At 35.8% G+C, this 21,970-nt stretch overlaps 1 protein-coding gene across 2 annotated transcripts in view; it reads right to left on the bottom strand.

Moving 5' to 3' along the window:
- Positions 1–21,970, bottom strand: part of sfswap (splicing factor SWAP) — a 54,992-nt gene that overhangs the window by 7,086 nt on the left and 25,936 nt on the right. For both annotated transcript variants that reach the window (XM_014473741.2, XM_005812155.3), the window contains exons 14-18: positions 18,628–18,824; positions 7,871–8,217; positions 5,448–5,573; positions 4,935–5,072; positions 3,160–3,232 (exon numbers count right to left, since the gene is read on the bottom strand). In XM_014473741.2, coding sequence (XP_014329227.1) covers positions 3,160–3,232; positions 4,935–5,072; positions 5,448–5,573; positions 7,871–8,217; positions 18,628–18,824 — 881 coding nt within the window. The remainder of the gene's footprint in view (positions 1–3,159; positions 3,233–4,934; positions 5,073–5,447; positions 5,574–7,870; positions 8,218–18,627; positions 18,825–21,970) is intronic.

Here is a 21,970-nt window from a genome sequence, read left to right as displayed (position 1 = left end):
TTTCCAGATTTTGTTTTGGTATTTAGACCACGTTTGATGTCAGGCTGGGGAAAACAAGAATCAAAGAATCAGAATGTCAGACCGACGTTGCCTTAGATGTAATGAAAAAGCCATTTATGTATAAATTTATGTCCTGGCTTTTACTTTAAGACTGCCCCATGTGTTTTTATAAGCCAACAAATGCTACAGTATCATGAAGACTAAAGCAAAACACCATTTTTACATTAAGCAAAAGAGATATTAGCAAGAAATTAAAAACTATTGTATTTTCCTGTCGTGTTCACTGGTGTATTGAAAAATGCATGTAATGTAGGTCTAAACAGGGAGGAATGAAGGAGATTTTTGGCGTAACAAGTAGACATGTCATGCTTTTCAAGTATGTGTTGCTTGTGTTTGGAGTAGTGCATGTCTATTGAACTCAAAATGTGTAGATTTAACAATATTCAGCTGCATCACGACAGGTTCTATTACTCTTGATGTGAAATTGTCATCTTGCCTTATTATTTTTCCATATTTAGGAGTCAACCAACTGTCTGAAAGTAAAAAAGAAAAAAAAATCTAAGCTCTATGAATGGTCCAAAACAAAAAGATTAGTCAAATTTGTCAGGCTAAGGGAAAAAAAAAAAAGTGATTCAAACTCAACATCCATTTATTTTATGCCACCTCGTCATACAACGTTACATGACAAAAATATGTCCTATTTTTCTCACTCCTGTGATTTGCCTCTCTCAGAATGTGATGTCTGTCTAGAGATAAATCTGCATTAGCATAACGGCAGGTAGCCTGTCACCGTTTGAGTGAGGGAAGAAAAATAAATGGGTAGGCCTTTTTTGTTGCGTCTATTTCTGAGGTATAAGCAGCGCACACTTTAGCAGCAGTGTTCAAAGATAGTTTGAGTTCGCCAAATAAGCATTCTCATATAAAATCTGTTTGTAACTGACAGGCAAGAAAGTGAAGACTTGGAGCAGTCCTAAGGGCATTTCCAGAACGGTTATGGGGGAGACCACAAAGTGTGTGGGAGAATTGTTCACAAGTCTAAATAAAAGTCACCAGATCCTCACAATGAACTACAGCAGCTCATTTTTCCTCTTTTCAGTGTCGGCAAGAAAACACCTCAAGATCTTGTGATAGGTTAGAAAGAATTCATACTCAAATAGCTTTAAAACAGCAGGTTTTGGTTTTATCGAAGGGTCAAAGCCACACCTTTTTACCAAAGTAAAGTTTTAGGGATGGACTGCACAATATTAGAAAACTAGACACTGCAATATTAATTTGAAAATTGAGATGACAATATCAGCTGTGATAAGGTAACATTTTGATCAATCTTTCCTTTTGCATTATCACAATGATCCTATTATTCAATTTAAAATTCAGCAGCTTTTTTACTGAAATCTATGTCAGATTAGCATAAAAGACAATAGAGGATCATCCGACTAGATATTATCGACAGTGTTTAAGTGAATCAAACACGAAATGTACTGACCAAATATTTGTGTCCAAGCAGTGCTTTGCATTTGCAAGATTGTGCACACTTAAACTGCAGTGACATTTTAGCAATTCTCTAGTTCAAGGTCTTATCGCTCGCATTTAAAAAAAAAAACATTTCCAAGTCCTTTTACTTGGACAGACAGGGAATGAAGTTGTCTTCTATGGGATGTTTTACACTACTTTGAGAACAAATTATTTAAAGTTATTTAAATCTAATCATAGTCTACTGCAGTGTTTTTTAAACCTCCATGAGGTTTCTCAAAGTTAATCTGATTTAATCAGTGGTGGTAATGTCATATGTTCATAAGAGCTGATTATACCCCTAAAATGCCTATATGCAGACTAAAACCATAACATAATGGGACAATATAACATATTTAGGGAAACTGAATAAATCAAATTTCATCATCATGTCTAATTGTTTGCAATAATTTATCAACAGACCGCATACAGGAATAAATGAATACACAATAGTTAAGCACATGTGTTCTGCAAGATTTCCTAATGGATACAGATGGAAATGAGTTGGGAGAAAATAGAACCATGAAAATACAGAGAAGATTTGAGCAAAGTAATTTTAAGAAAGAAGGAAAAAAATAGAATGTAAACAAAGTGTTTTACTGGGTTTTTGCGTCCAAGATGGGATGCAACATTTAACGTTGGCTGAGGGTTTACATAATGATTCTCTGCAGTTTCATAGCTGTTATTTAGACATTTTTATTTTAATGAACATGGCTCCATATAAAACTTTTGGGATTTTTCGCACATAAAATTTTAGTTAGGATACAGGTTTATACGAGTATATGACAATGTCTTGAATTGGAAAACAAACTTATGGAAGCAGAAATAAAAAAAATTGCAACTTAGCAATTTTTCAAGATGTTTCACAACCCTTGAAAATTATTGCATCTTGGCTAAACACTCACAGGTTCTCATTAAAATAGTTCAACAAACTACAGTCGTCAAAATAGACTGAAGTTCTTGTGTTTCAGCCCCTTGATCTGCACACAATGATCCTCTACATATAGCTGAAAACTCAAGGCCATGTAAGTAACTAGAATCTTGGCCCTGGCTTTTCTATATAGCAGATGATAATGTCTAGATGGTTTCAAAATGCAAACTCTTCACAAAGAAAATAGATGGGATTTTGTTAAAACACTCATGAATGGCAAACACCAGTATAACCAGAAGATAAACTGCTGTAACTGTTTCTACATATTGCTATAAATGTAATAAAGCATAAGACTGTGCAATGCTTTTTGAATGCTCCTCGTATCCTGTTTTTTTTACATTGTATTGTACTCAAGCGTGATCTTTGTTTTTTTTTTGTTTTTTTTTTTACCAAAACTGTCCTTAACGTTCCAAAGAGATCGCTCACAAGCAAGTGTGCACACCGAGCAACTTTGTAAGACGAATCCAAAGATAACACCATAATATCCTCCAGAATTATTCTGTAGGTTCCCAAGGACATGTTGATGTAACAACAAAAAAAGAACTAATACAGCACTCCCCAAAACAAAAGCTATAAAAACTGAATGTTAAAGTGCACAGCACTTAGCATTTTTTTTCTTTTTTATATGATGGAAACAAAGAACTCTACTCAGTGCACTTATTAGGTAGGCCGTAAAGTTCAGCATGGGATACATCTGAGATAAAAGCAAAGAACAATACCTGAGTTATTTTGGACTGCACAGAGGACACTATGGATGAAGACACTGCTTTGTCTTTCTCCTGAGAACAACCCCTGAATAGAACAGAGAGGAGAAATAAAGAGAGAAAAAAAAAATCAATTGTGTTACCAGAAGCGAACATGCAATATTCATGATATTTTCTGAAATGCTTAACTTGGACAGGCATCAAGCATTGTACTAGTAGGAAAAAAGAGCAAAAGAACAAGAAAGGAGAAGACAATGGCATTTGACCTGTAAAAATACAAATATCCATCCAGAGGCCAAACTACCCGGCTAAAAACAGCCGAAAGTAAAATCAGGCAAACAGTGCCAAAACTGCAGGCTTTAACTTTACCATCATGGTTCTGTTCAAAGCTTTTTTTATTTTCTCTACAGCCCAAGCACTTCATAATTTAGCATAGTATTTTTAAAATAGGGGAACAACGTGCACATCAAGCTGATTGAACACAGCAGGTGAAACTCCAGAACAGACAGCGACTGATGCTGTGGGGTTTTTGAATTGGGTCCAAACTGACAAAAGTCAGTTCCATCTATTCAGTCATTTGGTGAGTTGTCTGCAAAGACAAAGTAAAAATTTGATGACCAAATAAAAAAATGATGAAACGGGCAAAAAGTCCAATGTTGTCTTTAATTCATATGAAACAGAAAAATATTTTTTTAATGGCAGACTAATCCTTTAAAAAATAACTAAAAGGTAAAGATAGCATTATTTTTGGCTAAAATAAACATCCTGAGCTGAGACAACAGAAATAATCTTAATATTCCTTTAGTTTTAATAGATCAACATAGAAGAAAGCAACACCTTTTAAAAACAACTGCAGCCATTTTTACTAGTTTCAATGAAGAGTTTGTATTAGCATAAAAAGAGCCCATAAGGTATTGAAATTAAAAAAGCAAGAAAAGCTCTGCAGAGGCAGGTCAATGACTAGGTTGGGATTGCCTCTGGCCTGGGGTCCCATGCATTAACAACCGTTCGTTTGTGCTGGCAGCAGTTTATGGAGTGCAATCAGTTATTCAGTAGGTGTTAATCATGTCAGGGCCTGGTGCATTGCAGTTGTTCATACTTGCGATTCTCTCTTTCGTCAGAAAGCAGCAGTCAACTCTTAGATCCTTTATACTTGAGGTTTTGTCGATGCCTCCTCCTTCAAATAGCTTTTTTCAGTTTTGTTCAATCCCAGTCCAAGGATGTTACTCTCATGTTACAATCCTAACAGTTTGGATGGTGCAATGGAAAACATCCTCAATAATACACTGGCTTCTGCTCTTCAATTGAACCTCCTCATGTGGCTAGTCGGAACTGCTGATTGGAAGTCTCAAGGGCACACAAGTATGGACAAATTGCTGTACTACCTTGGAATATATTTTTTAGTGCACCTTTTCTGCTGCTCTGGTTTCTTCTCTTTTATTGGAGACAGTGTTTTCTATGGTTTTTGCTCATCTTATATCCAAACTTCTCCTTTATTAGTGGTCATGGTGTGGGTTGAGGTTTAAATTATATGGATTAAAACACTCAAATCTTCAAAGCAAACCTTCAGGAAACACTTTGTTACCAAGTCTTAGCAAAAGATTCTCTGCTATTATGTGTTGGTCTATGACATTAAATATTAATAAAATACATTGAAGTTTGGGGTTGTAGCATGGAAAAACATGAAAAATTTAAAGGCATATAAATCATTTTGTGAGGCGCTGATGTGACACATATGGGGCAAATCCTATAAAAGTTCAGGTGGATTACTAAAAGTTGGGAAGAATAACCTTGAGTGGCTGAGGCTGGATGCAGGGCTCACAGACTCCGACAAAACTCTGGGTGAAGAATAAGGAGAGACAGAGAATCCTGCTGTTTGCACCTGCCCTGACAAAGATAACAAGTTTCTTTTTTGTTCTGAAGGGGACCTGGAAGAAATGAGCAGAAAGACAACATTAACCTAACAGTTTGTACCAGAATGCGTGACCGTGTTTATCGCAACTTCGAATAATGGAAATTTTGAGATGAAGAGCAAAACACTGGTAAGCCACCCACAAAGATGTGACTTTCTAAAAACATAGATCATAGTATGACAGGCAAATTACACCATTGTTCAAGAAAACAATACTTTAAAATGAATATAAAAGCTAAAATGGAGGGGAAAAAAACAGAATTCACATCAGACATGACAGCATCAATGACCTTGTCTACTTTGACAGTTGAAATGAGAAATACTCGAGAAATCTCCAGCGCAGTGACTCTTGCTCTCAGGACAAAATGGTAGCAACTGGAGTCAAAGCTACCTGGATCTTGAATGTGCCCTGGGCAAGTTGGACCGGCTGCTGGGATGATAACGATCTCTCTCCTCACGTCTCTTTTCAGGCGAGGGAGCCCTCCTGTCCCTCCTCCCAGGGGAACGTGAACGGGATCTGGCAATAAAAACGGACAATGAAAACATAAGATGGGCCGGAGTCAATACGTAAAGAGAGAAAAAAAAAATATATATATATATATATATATATATATATATATATGAGATGGGAGCTGATCCGCTTAAAACAAATAAATAGAAGGTATAAAAACAGTAACAGTTTAAAAATCAAGCAAAACACTGGAGACCTAATGTACCAAGCTGTATTTTAAAATTTGTACACCCCACAGTTTACATTAAGAATAAGAATTAATTTCTAATAAAAATAATTTCATTGCGATAATAAAAGTCAGTTCAGATAGATTCTTGACATGTAGATGTTACATAATACAAAACATGCTGTGAAAAAAGTAAATATTACTTTAAGAAATTAGTTACCCTCCTCCATTTCTTCGCACAAAGGGTGGAGCTAATTTCATTTTGTCCACTGACTACCATGCACAGCTGTGTGATTTGTGCAAATATCCTTTGCAAATACAAATTGGTAAAGGAAGCAAAAAAAGAAATTGCGGCCCAATTTTAACAGCAATAAGCTCTAGAGTCAAAACCAAACATCCAGAACATGACATAAATGAGCAGACTACTGAGCTTGAACTCTTAACTGGACTGCACTCAAAAACTGATTTCCACTTCATACTTGGCACATGTACATAGCTAAATAACTTCTATTTTACTGTCATTCCTGCACTTTATATTTTATATTTATATTCCGGAGTAGCCTCATAACATTGGAACCTCAAAACATTGTTCTGAGCCGTATGCAACGAAATTTCGTTCTGTATACACCCTGTGCATGCAAAATGATAACAGGGTCTTGTATTAAGACATGACTTCAAATCCTGTCCGGGTCAGATCTTTATCAGCCAACAAAAAGGAATTATGTATGGAGAAAAGAATAATTAAAAACGTTGAAAGACATTCCAAACTAAATGTAAGGATTACAATTATTTTTTTGTCCGCTTTGTCATTTTTTTTCTCCTATTTTAATTTAGTTTTTAATAAAAAGCCTTACATTTCTGTGCAGAGTCTAAAGCTATTATATTGGGGGGGGAGGGGGGCAGGGGAGTAAGTAATTGTATAATAGAGAATACACAAATTAATATTTATTTTGCAATAGGGCCTCATTTAAAAGCAGTGTCTAGGATCAATACTACAAGTGAGCACTAGGAATTAAAAAATAATATCCATAGAAATGCACCTTCTGAATGTATTTTAATACAAAATCCAAGCCTGATAATTGCTAATCTTGACATGGAAATTGAGCTATTAATGTCTTATTTTTTCTTGGTTCTTTCACACAAGGAGAGATGTGGTATGTGACCCTCAACATATATTTTTAGCATGTAAACCAAAGCATATTATATTTTGAAAGAATGATAGACAAAAAGATTAATGTGGGATGCTTTGGTACACTTCCTTATCCTAAAATGAAAACAGTGGGATAACCTATACAGCTTAGAAGAGTGGGTGGTGAATAAAAGCTGTGTGAAAGGTAAAGGAAGCGTGTGACAGATATTATTAATGCACTATTAATCCTAAAAAAAAAAATCTACTGCCCCTCAGTGCTATTTAATGGTTATTAAAAAGTGCTCCATCAAAACCATTGATAATTCCATTAATCAACATAGTTAACCAGACCGAGGTGAAAAGATTCCACCCTTCACACTTACTATCTGGGCTTGATAAACCAGATGTCTCTGCATCCATCCAGCTGTTACACTGTGACACTGTAATACGCTGCGCAATTTAGTGTCAGCAGCTACAGTCTAACAATTTGCTTTTGGCTTCAGGGGGCAACGAACATGAAGAGGAGCTGGCTATGATGTAATGCAGGGAGAAAAATGATATTGCAAGTCTGTTTTGGCTTGGTCTCTCAGTAAAACATGCTTGTGGAGAAGTATTCCCAACATAAACACAAATGTTACTGTTTAAAATATGAATTAAATATGGGCTTGTGTAAGATTTCCACAGCTTCAGTAGATTTAGACAACAACTGAAGGAGTAAAAAAACAAAACTATGCTTTGTTAGTACAAACAGTTAGCACCACTGAATGGTTTCCTTGTTTGAGCCTAATGGTTAAAATATTTTTAAGGTCAAGTTTGATTACACAGACTTGATCAAATTCCAGTGTTACAGTGTTAAATGTTTTGTTTTTTAGAAATTGGTTTATTAATCTTTCAGAGGGCATATTTCCATTACTTTGCCACTTTTAGTTAATCAGTTAACAATGGTCTCAAAACAACGATATTATTTATCACAATAATTTCTGGGCCAATTAATCTGTGGGTTCTTACCTGTGACCTCTTTTGTAGGCACTAGGAAGAGAGTGTCTGGTCTTTGACCTTGATCTTGATCTCCTCCTGTGCTTTTTCTTCTTTTTGTCTTTATCCCTCCCTTTGTCCCGATCCCTGTCTCTTGCTCTGTCTCTATCGCGATCTCTTTCTCGATCTCTGTCCCGATCTCTCTCCCTGTGTCTCTCTGGGCCTTTGGACGTGGTGTAAGATGATGATGATGAGCCGGTTGGGAGCTCCCTAGAGCGGTTTGCTCGTTGGGACAATTTTTGATCCTGAGGATACGCGGGTGGCACGTTGTACAATTGAGGAGATCCAGAACCGGACAGAGCAGAGTAGGCTTCCTGCAGCTAAAGAGAAATAAGAAACAATATTATTTTAGCACAAGCGGCTTTTTTCCAATTAAACAATCTGAAGATAAAGAGAAAAGATTGGACAAATGATTGATCAGATTAGACATCCTGTCCCCTATATTGACGTTGGCGACAATGAATTCCCAAAACTCTGTACGTCAGTGAAAAATCAATACTGAGGCCTGTCTACTTCAGGAAATGAAAGGTTGTGTGTTGATTAAGGATTTATTTATTCAATACTTCCATGTGAGGCCTTGTCAACATTACACATTAATGCAACGCATGCTGATCGCAGAATTTTGAATTGGTGAAACAACAAAACATTGCATGTATTTGAACTTGGGGAGGCAGCTTCAGCGGGGAAAATAAGGACCTACTTTTTGCCGGGAGCATAATTGTGTCATTGAGATGGTTTTAATAAATAATCACATCTCAGATATTTATCACAATTTATAATAAAATAGAAGAAAGGATTTTTGTGAAATATTTTTTTTTACCCAATCTTTTTCTACCCAAATAATCTAGATGTACAGTGAAGCAGATTTTATTAAGTGGGTATCATTATAACATAGCATACCCACTGAAAGAGACATGGGTTCCTAAATGCTGAAACAAAGACACATAAGATTTTGGGGAGTTACTATTCAGACTATTCCTTAAAGAAGAAGAGGAAGAAGGGCGAGACATTACTCAGCTGTTGAAAAGAGTGTGGGTAACATCACGGCCCCTCTGAGAATATCCACAGTTACAACTGTCAGCTGCAAATTGCAACTAATTACCCCAATCTGAGCCTGCCTGCTCATTTTAGATACATCTGCTGCTGGATTAAGGTTAGGGGAAAAAATTAACTGTTTTTAGTTCATCTATGAAATAAACATGTCACTGTCAGCCTCAGAGTGCTTCAGAGGTTATACGTTTTTAATGTGTGTAAATTCCTACAGGGGGCATGTTGACAAAAGCATCAAGATGAAATTTTACACCATAATGGATCAAATATAACAATTATGAACAGTGAGTTTTACAGCATCCTACACATTCCCTGGCAATCCTGGTAAAGATGCATTAAAAAGCCTCATAAAAAATTATTTGAAGAATAATATCACACAGGAAATTTTATTTAAAAACAATTCAGTATTAATTCATAATTTAATACATTTGAAATGCATAATTTTTTAAAATAACACCAGTTTTAAAGTCCCTACACTGGCTCCTTGTAGCTCAGAGAATAGACTTTAAATACTGTTGTTAGTTTATAAATCACTGAACGGCTTAGCACCACAATACATTAAAGATCTGCTGTTGTTGTATCAACCTTCCAGACCTCTCAGGTCTTCTGGCTCTGGTTCTGCTCTGAACCAGAGCAGAACTGGTTCCACAGAACCAGAACCAAACGAGGAGAAGCAGCATTCAGCTTCTATGCACCACAAATCTGGAACAAACTTCCAGAAAATTGTAAAAGAGCTGAAACACTGACTTTCTTTAAATCTCAACTAAAAACCCACCTGTTTAGAGCTGTATTTGAAACGTAATCAATTACGAATTTAATGATGCCACTTGACTTAATGTAATGTTTTGATTGTTGATTCTATGTTGCATGACTTTGTGTTTTTATGTTTCTTATGATATAAAACACTTTGAAGTGGCTTGCTGCTGAAATGTGCTATACAAACAAAATTTGATTGATTTTGATAAATGGATACCCTATATAGTAAAAGATCAATTAAAACATTTTAGAAGATATTACTCCTTAAGTCCAATAATTTTCAACATACATGAGGTATATTAATGCTAGTCAAAGTATGCTGAGGTCTAGCAAAATATTTATTTCACATTACATTAAACTTCGGAACTTCGGAGTACAACTTTTTGTAATTATTTTGATCATCTGAAAAATACAAAAATGTGATACAATTTTTCTGTTTTTCAAGTAAAGTGAAAATGATAGTAAACAGAAAGCATCCACATGCATCATCCAATGGCTGTAATGGTGAAACATTTTCAGTGAATACATATTTTACTGCTGGTGCTGATTAACAACTTAACAGTCATACCAACTTCATATAGGGGAGCAATTTAAAAATTAAAGGGTTACTTGGACCTATTTGGAGGGCAGTTTCTAAGACCTTTGTTTCAATGTCTGTGCATGAAAAAATATTCTTCCTTACAAAAGATCGACAGAAATGACAGGAAAGCCACACCACCAAAAAAGAAGTTGGCATGTAGATTGGGTCTAATAGTTGTTGTGCAGCCATCATTGCCTCAAAGGTTAATTTTTGTTTTAATTTCATAATAGTGAGTTTTATAGATCTTTAATCATTCCTACTATCTTGCTTACGGTTTGCTGCAACAAAATAAATGCAGTACACATTTTATTTTTATTTTTTTACAGGTGGCTATAATAATCTCCAAGTTGTGTTACGTTTCCCAAGAAAACAAAGTGAAATGTTTCAAATGATAATTTCCAAGACACTCTTATCAAATTAGAAATTAAAATTACAAAAATGCTTCAGATACATTTATTTTGTTATCAATGCAATCAAATTAAAAGCTGTGTTTTTTTTTTTTTACTTTTTCTGTCTAAGATTATAGAACTACAATAAAAGAAAAATTCCTTTTAAAACATTTAATAAATCTTTACCTGGAGTGACAAGAAACCTTGAGAGTGCTGAACACTATCTTTAAAACAGTAGCAGTTTTTCAACAAAATAAAAACAGAGTGAATGTGTTTCTCCAATTCAGCCACCTCTTACGCATGAACTTAAATTTGTAAGCAATGGGTGGAGCGTACAGGGAAAGAAAGTAAGCTGGGGATGATGAAAGGAGATGAAAGAAAGAGGCAAATTGGTAAAGGAGCTGGCAGGAAAGAAACAAAGACGCATAAGACAATAAATAGAGTGAGAAAAAGAGCAACATTTATTCCAATGCTCAATTTAAACATTATTTAGGAGTGTGATTTAGCACCAAAAAAATAATAAAATGGTAGAAAGCGAGATGTGGTAAAAAAAAAAAAAAAAATCATACCTGGCATCTTCATATGGAAAGATCAGATATGAGTTACAAATCAAAAGACGAGCCTGGTCAGAAGGGATGAGAGGCTGTTGTATAAAAAAACGTTTTGTTTTTTTTTTTATATATATTAAAAACAGAACCATAAACAGGAATTATCTAAATAGTAGGCAGTGGGCATCTTACTAATTAACAAGACATTATCAAAAGGATTCACTGTGAGGAAAACTGGAGTTGTTATCACACTGCATAATAAGTAAGACCCCAACATGAGCTGAAAAGTTGTAAAATCTCTCACTGATAGCCAATTATAAAACTCAAGATCCTCTTCATATGTTCTATAATAAACATAAAATAAAATATAAAGTCCCTGTAGAGTGGAACATTTAAAGATTATCACAAGATGCTTGTACTTCAAAATATTATAAACAGCAGCCAAAAAAACAAACAAAAAAAAGGCAAAAAATTACACAGCTTTTTGGTCTTCTCGTGACAGCTTACACTGCCTACTCCAATCATGTTGCATATTCAACACAATAAACACTGTAGGAAACATGCAGTGTTTGCATCACTGGATCCAAGATGGTTACTTCAACCAACTCTGCAAACACATGGCATAAGCATCTGTCCTCAGGTCTGCAATCCACTCACAGTAAGCCACAACGCTACCTGTGCTTTCCAAAGATGGCATCAATGTTTTGAGATTCACTTCTTTGCAAAAATGAAGCAGCTTTGGTCACCTTTGAGCATTTCAGAATTCGGCTAGCCCTGGCTCCAAAAAGCGCCTCTACAAAATGAACAAATCGATGCACAAGGCTGCAGTTTTGTTTTTTTATCTGACTTCATCTTTGATTTTGAACAAGTCCTCTAATTAGGAGGATCTTGTAAGCATTAATGTACCTGCAGAAACATACACTCAGAATTGAAATTACTTCCCACTAGTGGGTTAGTTCTCCGCAGGTTCAGTGTCTTTTTAACTTTATTGAATAAATTGATATATTTGTACTTATTGTATTCCCTCTGCCAGATGCAGTAAAAGCAGACAAGGTGAATTTGAGCAATTCTGCAAAGGATTTTCTAAGTTTTCTTAGTCTCTAGACGTGTAAAGTTGATAGAAACATATAGCAGAAGACTTGATATATGCAAGCAAAGAGAAAGGTGCTTCTGTCAAGGATGCTAAACGCAATTGCACATATCAACTTCCATTACAAGTGAAACTTTATTCAAACCATATATCATTTGTTCCACTTAATTATCTGACACCAAAAAAATAACCCAATAAAATGCATAAAAATTCTGGTTGCAGAGTGATAATGTAAAAAAAGCTCCAGGGGCATGAATGCTTTTATGAAGTACTGCATCTATTTACTGATCGCTAAGCCCTTACACTAAATATTTATTGTACTCCTAGAGGATGAGTACACCCTGAGGGCCACTGCAGCAGCCGCAGACTAGAATGAGCGTGTTGCTGCAGCAGTGACAGGAGCCAACCTACGGCCACCTGGCCTTTTAGGCAGTAGGCCAGTTCTGCATGCACCTGACGTGACAACAAGAGGATCCGACATCCAACATCCATCATATGAAAGTTCACTCTACACATCAAATGGATGCTGTGTCTTATTTACACTATAAAGAACTCCTGCCTTTTAGTACTTTTTTGATATGACAAAAGCTTGAAAAGCCTCTATGAATCCTAAAAAAACCCCATAAAACATATCTCATTTTGCTAAAGGAGAAAAGACAAACTGTAGTTAAATGAAAAAGCTTCTAGATTTAAGCGTCAGTTTTCATTACTATGAGTCACTCTAGCTGATTGGTTCACCACCTCCACACAGTGTGCTCCGAGTATTTAATAACATTTACTACACCTGCCTTGCCACTGGAGAGGAAAATAGATAAACAGGTACCATCATAGCAAAAAAACAAACAAAAAAAAAACAACTTTTTACTAATAGAAGTACTATTCTACTTCTTGTAGAATATACAATAAGTACCGACACCAAAATCATCACAGGAAATAAAGGCAAAAAAGAATACCATGAACTCTATGGATTATCTAGCTCAATCAAAACGTTAGGACTAATTCAGCCCCCACTCTGTTAGTAAAAAGTGTGCCTTTTTGAAGTAAAAGATGCAAGAATTCATTATCGGTGCCAGCAGCTGCAGGATGATAAACTTATTCAGCATACAAATGCAGCCTCTTCTCTTTTTAATGACTGAATGAAACCCCTGGAATAAAGCTGCCCACATGAAAAGTGTCTAAGCCGAGCCTGCCAGCTCATCATTATGTGCACTACACTTCATCCTGCATAAAAAAATTTGAAAAAGCCTTCAATGTGCAGTGGATGTCAATTGTGTCTTCTATGTGATACCATTTAGAGATGTGATACGCTAATGTGGGGTTGCATGTTAATAACTGCCACTGCATCAAAAAAAAACAACAACAACATTTTAACAAAAAAAACATTCTACAAAAAAACATAAGACAAGCAGAATCACTACAATGCTGCTTAGATGTAGACAGGGAGCCAGGTGCACAAATCCCATTTATCTGAGGGTGTTTAATTCAGCATTTTGAGCCATTCTTTTCCCATGGTGGAACAAAGATACATTCAAGAGTTTTAAAAGAAAAAAATGGTTGCACAAGTTCTGTTTTATTATAGGTTTCATTTACTTAAACTAGTGTGAAAATGATAAATACAGGGTCAAACGTAAACATACACCCCATCAAATGCTCACAATCTGTCCTTTATTAGGCTGCAGAGAAATAACATGCTTTTTCTAGCCATGCTGAGATCCTGGCCCAGTTCTGCCTGAATATGTGACTATTTTCTCATAAGAAACGTTGGAGATTATATTGATTGATTGGTTCCTTGGCAGAGCACAGACCATAATTTTTCAACAGGGTTCAGGTTGCAGCCGTTCTAGGTGGATAATGTTCGTGAGCTATATCCAAACTGCGATATGATTTTGGGATCTTTGTCCAGTTTTAATTGCAAACTGCAAATTGCAAACCCATTTCTACAGTCCACTAATACTACTGGCAGCAAACAGACCCTCAGGATGATGGTGCTCCTGCCATGCTTAGCAGCAGGAACAATGTCTTTAAAATTTAAAATTCTTGCTCTGACTCCTCCAAACGTCCTTCTCATCATTGTGGCCAAATTGCTCAATTTCTGTCTGATCTTTTCCATGTGGGACACGACTAATTTCAGTTGTGCTTGAAGGTAACAATTGTTGAGCAGGCTCTTCTTTATTGGTGTTACCTTTCCATTTCATGGTGACGTTAAACTGGCTTCACTGCAGGCATCGCCTCTAGTGCCACAGGATCTTCCAGATTAGAAAGGGTTTCCACATTGGTGATGAAGTAGTATATTTTCAAGACACTGTGAAATTGTAAAAGAGTTATGCACAAAGTGTCTTATCAAACCAAAAGTTGGATTAAATTTAAAAGGTATAAAGAATAAAAATACAAATAGATGTTAAAAAGATGAGAGAGAGACAGTTCTAGTCAGGATTGTGTTCCGACCTTTAGATTACAAAATGTGACAAGATAGATGTTTCTTTTGCTCTGATAAAATTTGTCACTGTTCTTTCACAGCCCTCCTGTGGCAATGAATGTTTTTTCCCTCTCCTGCTGCCAGCCTCATATTACAAACCCCTCAATTTCACCCCAATCAGTTATATTGTTTACATCCAAAGCTATAAGAAAGCTCTGTCACAAAAGACCTCTTCCCACACAAAGAGAGGAAATGAAACTGGCTAGTTTCTGACGTGGCTTGCTTTGTAAATGTACAATGGGGAATGTCAGGATGGACTGTTTAATGGGACAAGCCTTTTTGTCAGATTGAGATTTGGATGAACTATTGTACTATAAATTCAAATGGTTTTTTTTCCTGTTATTGAATTGGGATGCACATCAACTAAAAATAAATAAATCTTTATATATAAAGAACATTTCAAACAAAAAAGAATGTAGGATGAAGTGTTCAACATAAAGCAACAGAAACAAAAGGATAATTCCTGCCCAACCCAACCACTTATAGTCGCATGCACACCCCTTCACACACAGACTTCACATGACCACCCACAGACTTGCAAATGGCTATGACCACAAAAGTAGCACAGTCTTAAGCATAATTGCCTATAATGAGATAATATGGAGTTCAGATAAGATTACAGAATTAAAGAAAAGAAAGGCCAAATAAAAAAAGTGAAAATAACACAATGTAAGACATGTATATCTGATGACTTGGCTTAAAAATAGGTAAGACTAATATGTGAAATAAATTAAAATGAACAAAAAATTGCAATTAACACCCAAGAAAAAAGAATAAAAGATAAAAATGTGTCAAAACTTTAATAATAAAATCCAGACACAAATAATGAAGACATGAATTCTAACAAAAACCACTGAAAGGTTTTCCTAAAGAGATAGATCTGCTCTTAAAAATGTTTATATTTCCATCTACCCTGAATTTCCCCTTATGGGACAATTAATACTCAACTCTACTCATGAAGGGTGTAAAACAGTTTTATTCCCTTGACTTGAGGGAATAAGACTTTCTTCTTGATAACATTTCTGCATTAATTTTGAATTTAAAAAAATATGTTGTGACCAGCCATTATACAGACAAGAATTAAGCCACTAATTCAGTATGCTTGACAGGGAAATACAAAAGCATTTGTTAACAAGCCAGCCAATGATGTGGAACATCCATTTCCATAATTTAACAGTATAAATTACTGTTAAATGTTGGAAATAATATTTGTAATATTTGTTTTATGGCCTTAGCTAATCGCAAGTAAACAACATCAACTTTGGCCTCATTTTAAGGAAGTACAATGATTTTAATTTAGTAATAAAAGTGGACAAATCTAACTAGTAAAGTAGAATATAGTTCGAGTTTTTTTCACTGTTTCAGGCTGTTTTTCAGGCTGCTTTGATTTCTGAAGAATGACAGAGGTGGGTATGGTGTACAGAACTGAACAACGTGTAGAGTGCAACACAATGCACCATATCACAGTGTTTTTCTTTGCCTTGCAGCCAAGTTCAAAATATTTAATTTGAAAACAGCTTTCTGATGAGGTAGTTCATATCATTTCATCAGAAGAAATTCTACAAAACAAAACAAAAAAAACCCCATCCATATCTGTGTGTTTATGCACTAATGACCACAACCTGATCACAGAGAGCTGTTTGAGTTGTGACTGACTTTAATTTTAGAGCAGACTCTCAGTCTGCCACACAGCTCTGCGCTGTCTCACATCAGTGTGGAAGACACTGTTGTTTCAGTACAGCAGCTGGGGGAGCAAGCCCAACTTTCATAGCTAGATGATATTATCGCTGATGTTTTTTTTTTCTTCTTCTTCTCATCATTAGTGAATAAAGGCACTGGGGCTTTTCTTTGGCAGACAGCTGTATGCTGTGTTCAAGGTGTAATTTGAAAAGACGTGTGCCCTCTTCCCCAAGCACCGAGTCTTACCCATGCAATGTGAATAGCCTACATAGCTTATCATGTGAACAGTACTTACAGGTGTACTTAGTACTAAGGTGGCAATAGAGCACCTAGTTCTTCAATAACCGCTATGATGCAGCAATATGCCTACTATAGTAGCTTTAATAGTATAAATTATAAGGTGGAAAACAAGATCAAAGGTGAGCTGCAATTTCTGCCAGAGAATGTATTAACTTTCTGCTTTGCTCCTCTGAACGAGTGCAAGATGGAATCATTAGTGTAAAAAAGCCTTGCTCCATTAAATGGGACTTCAGCATACCATACCATACCATACCAACTTTATTTATAAAGCACTTTAAAACAACCACAGCTGATACAAAGTGCTGTACATCAAAACACAACATAACAATAAAAAAGCATAAAATAAAAACTTACAGTTTAAAAACAAAAACATACAATTTAAAACTAGCTAGAGTTGAAAGCCAAATAAAATAGATGGGTTTTAAGACGAGCTTTAAAAGTGGACAGTGAAGGGGCCTCCCTGACCTGCAAAGGCAAGTTGTTCCATAATTTGGGGCCCATGACAGAGAAAGCCGTGTCCCCTCTGAGCTTCCTTCTTGATCTCGGTACCTCCAAAAGATAGACTTAAGGCATCTCAAGGCTATGAGTTCAGTTTTTGAAACCAAAATGTAAAATAGACAACAGTCTGAAAGATTTTGTCATCACTTGCTGTCTTAGATGTTATTTGAGGTTCTGTTTTGAAAATTGTGTTAGAAAAGACTTGTAAATTGTTATTAAGCTGACACTTTGAGATGTTATTATTCAACATGAGTAAAAAATGACATACACAAGTGCAATGTCAAAATGATTAATGCCTGTCGCCTTTTAGAGTATGAGTGTGCATTCTGTGCTATAATAAAAAAATGAGCAGATGATTTTCAAAAAGTATTTTTGCTTTAATTGCCCACCTATCCTTTTCAATATTTTGACACTTGTTGTCACACGTAAAGCTCTCTCCTGTAGAGAAGAGTTGCTTTATAAAACATTTATGACAACGAAAGCCTAAAAGGGGTCACAGTGATGGCTTGCACCCAGCAGTGGTAAAAAGAAATAAAAGGAGACTGATATTTTCAAAATCACATAAAGATTCTCGGTATGTCAATGTATAAAGTCTGTCTTTGAGTTTAACACAGCAATTACATCTCGCCTTCAAACATTGGTATATGTGTTGTATTCTATATTTTGTGGATGACATCTGACACACACTGTCTCATAATAGAATGTATTAGAGTACAGCAGCACTGCTTTGGAGAGGTTTAGCCAGACACCAAACTCCATTGTTGTCTTCGGGAATTTGAAAGCAAAATAATTACTTTTAAGTCTGCACTCAAATAATTACAGTTTCCTTGATAACATTTTGTCTCTAAGAGGTTGGCAATGACCCAACTTTAAGTTACAATCTTCGTGAAACTAAGTTGAAGGTTATTCAAGGTATTTGAAACAATAAAGACGAGATATGGTTAGTCACCAGGTAGGATGGTATACAGACGTGTCAGACACTTCAGGCAAAAAAGATACAAGGGACCTAGTCTCATGTGAATAAAACATGACACTGTCTCTCCCCACTTTTGAATCACTCTCCAAAATTGTTACTACATGCTTTGACCTCAAGTTACGTTGGTACAAGAGGAAGAGGTAGGTAAAAAAGGGGGAAAAAAGGGAGGGAGGATGACAAAAAAATAAAACGTGGAAAGTTTTTTGGGTTTTATGTGACACTCAAATATTCTGTATGCTTTTCAGCTCAAAATACTTATGACATTATTTTAACATAATTTACTTTTCAAGCATATCTTCTTAGAAATTATGTAAATTGTCAGTGAGTGTTAACTTTTTCCAAACTTATTCTGACAAAAAGACCCATCACAAAGACCTCTGTTCTTACCTCTTGCTGTGTATATGACTCTAGCTCCGCTCTTTTGGCCTCAGGCTCTCCAGCGATTGGACCGCGGAGCGTCTGCAGGAAGAGTGCTGCCTTCCTTTTCCTCTCCGCCTGTAGCTGTTTCTCCTTGGACTCCTTAGATGCCTGGGCCAGCTTCTCCCTGGCTGCAGCTGCGAGGCGATCCTCCAGTTTCTGCTTGGCTGAAGGCAACAAGATGAACAAGGAAACACAGGAGAAATGTTTGGAAGGTAGTCACTTTCCTCTTATGTTTTGACCACTGAGACATTCAACTACTAAGGAGTTGAATGTCCACCTAGAAGACATTCAAAAAGGAGGTATAAAATAGGAGCCTGTTTATAACAAGAATGACTAAAAGAAAGACGGGAAGAAAAAAAAAAACATACTTAGACAAAATCAAAAGTGAAGCAACAAACAGGAGAAAAAAAACGGAAGAAAAAGATACCGAAAGTACTTTTCCACATTTACCGACACTTCTAACCAAAGTAATTTCAGGCAATTTTCTGAGTTCGCAACAGCTAAATATTGACAGACGTTCTGCAAATAATTTTAACACCCAACTGCATCTTGTGCAATACATATTGTCATGCAATTTAGGGTTTATACAGGAAAATTCAAAGTAGGATAGAAAATATGGTATAGGAGAAAATACATGTTGGTAATAATGAAAATATTAACTATTTGGTAAGTGAAAAAAATGAGGTGCAGTAAAAGGAAGTTGGGGTTAGAAAGAACTTAGGTTAAAGAAGAACAGCGAGGAATGCTGAGATGCTAAGGGACAAATGAAAACAAAGGAAGTCCAATGTAGATTCATAATATATAAGAAAATGCTAACTAAAACTCCGCTTTTTTAGGTTATGCAACTGCTGGGGATACAGGAATCTCTAACGCGCTAAAAATAGGCCAGCTGCTGAGGCAAATCACACTTGAGTACAGTGAACAGCAGCCAGGATGAGTAGAATCCATCTGTACCCCAGACAATGAAAACACAATATTGGCATTCATTCGTCTCACTGTTGTATTTTCAGAATCATAGTCAATTAGATGCATAAAAATATAAAAGCTGTGGGAAAATGAGACAAGAATTTGGTATTTAATTATTATCCAATTAATTTTAGAGACTTTTGCAGCATGAAAATGCTGGAAAAGGATGCCGGATCTGATTCCAAGTACTGGATTAGAATCTCATTTAAGGTATTTTTAAATGATCAGCATATGAGACACAGATGACAAAAGGTATGCCAATTTTACCAGCAGCCTACAGTTAGCACACAGTTTGTAAAAACTGCAATATAGGCCACGCATTTAATTTGTAAACTGCTGTAGATGAAAACATCAACAGCCAAGTTGTGAATTTATAGTATTGAAGTCAGATATATGTTAAAAACTAAAACACTTAAACTAAGTGAAAAAAAAATCTAAATCAAGTTTACAGAGTACTCTAGAGCTCAATCTGTGAGGACTATCAATGTTTATGGTCTTAAAAAATTATATATTTTGTTTTCTTTTTGACAAAATCAATTTTTATCTTACTGAATTCAAATAAAAAATAAATTGCATTCTATAAAATCGGGAGTGAACTGAAGAAAATGAAAATAAAAAGGTAATGAAAGTCATTCACTTTTGATGATTCTTGGTTGGTTAATCATACAAGTCAAACTATATCACCATCAAAGTCTGTAACTGTTTAAAACAACCCCAAAATGTGAACTAAAAATGAGAGATAGCTGGTACAACTTATACATCGATAATCATTCCCAGCTGCCCACAATCAAAACAGCACATCTACTGGGAAATGTTTGCATCTCCAGTTTGTTTATCACAAACACCATTTAATGTGGGTGGCCTTTCTTCACGCCATCACCACAGATAAGTGTTTGCTGTCTGCTACTGATCCTTATGCTATCTGATCAAATTAAGCCTACTGACTGACAGCCACATTGCTGCACAGCAGAAGCAATTTGGTCAGCTTTTTATTAGGCTGCTGCAGCCTCTTTCTCTGGCTGCCTGTCAATTTAAAAAAAAAAAAAGCCATTAGATTCTAAAACTGTTCCAGTGAACCTAAAGAAACCTGACAACCTCATTGATGCTGAAAGTAGCACATTTGTCTTTGACCATCCATCTGTCTTTTAAGGTTCAATTTAACAGCTGTCTTTCTAGTCAAAAGGTCATTATTATGATTTTGATCTAATCGGTAACTATAATAAAGTGCAAACCATTTCTCTTTAAAGACACAGGCTGTCTCAAGGGCATTTGTTGAAAGCATTTACAAAATGATTTCAATCAGGAAAATCTGATATGCATGGCAATAATGATTTAGTCTGCTATTCCAAATTCACAGCACTAAGAATGGTGACAGAACACAAAGTCATGGAGTATTGCTGAAGAGAATTTTTTGTTGGTCACTTGCCTTTTCATTATTTGAAAATTAGTACGATAATTGTGATGAAGAGTTCAAGGACAGCCATCCCTGCACCTGTTCAGGTTTTATTAACTGCAGTGATAAAAGCTGACCAACTAATTAAAGCCTGCAAAAGGTTATATTAGGCTGTAACGGCCCATGCTTGACAACAAGCTTCCTTAATAAATCAACATGGAAATACTGAATTTCTACTTCATTGGCATTCGATGACAGTGATCACATGTAAAAATGACTTTGAAGTACTGTCTTTCTTTTCAGAATTTCATTTCAACAAGTGAAACAACCTATAGATTCATAACACACACATACTGTATATTTAACATGCTTAGGTTGAAATATCATTACTTGGAAAATGAAATCTTGAATATTACATAAGACCAACTGAGAAATGATATACCATGGTTTACACAAGAGTGGGAAAGACTGCTCACTTAACAGTTGCCACCAATAAGTAATATTTATTTTTTCTTAACCAAGTCTGATTCAGACACAACAAACATGCTTTACCTAGACTAAGAAGAAAGAGGACTGGACAGTTGCTCAGTGTAGCGGTGTACCAATAAATTGGCTCAGATTTCTTTGTTGTTGTGACATCAGTGATTGGCTGATGCTTACATGAGAGAGACGTCTTATCTACCAATCTTATCTACCTCTGCAAATATCTGAAAATCAAACACTGTCTTCTTTTGCTCTGCTGTGAGTGAGGGCTGCCTGACAGTCCTGTCCACCAGGTCACCTCTGCATGTGTGCAATTAACAATAGTCACACTGTGACCAACTTATTGACTTTTAAGACAAGAAAATCATTATTGGTCAAAATCGGTATTGGCATGTCAGGCTTTTTAAAGGTAACTAATCAGCCAGAAATCTGCATTCCTAGCCCAGTGGTCAACGATCTTGTTTTTAA

Source organism: Xiphophorus maculatus, chromosome 8 (genome assembly GCF_002775205.1).
Source record: "Xiphophorus maculatus strain JP 163 A chromosome 8, X_maculatus-5.0-male, whole genome shotgun sequence".
NCBI classification, from domain to species: domain Eukaryota; kingdom Metazoa; phylum Chordata; class Actinopteri; order Cyprinodontiformes; family Poeciliidae; genus Xiphophorus; species Xiphophorus maculatus.
Note: the sequence above shows the minus strand (reverse complement) of the source record. Positions and strands in the feature narration are given on the sequence as shown.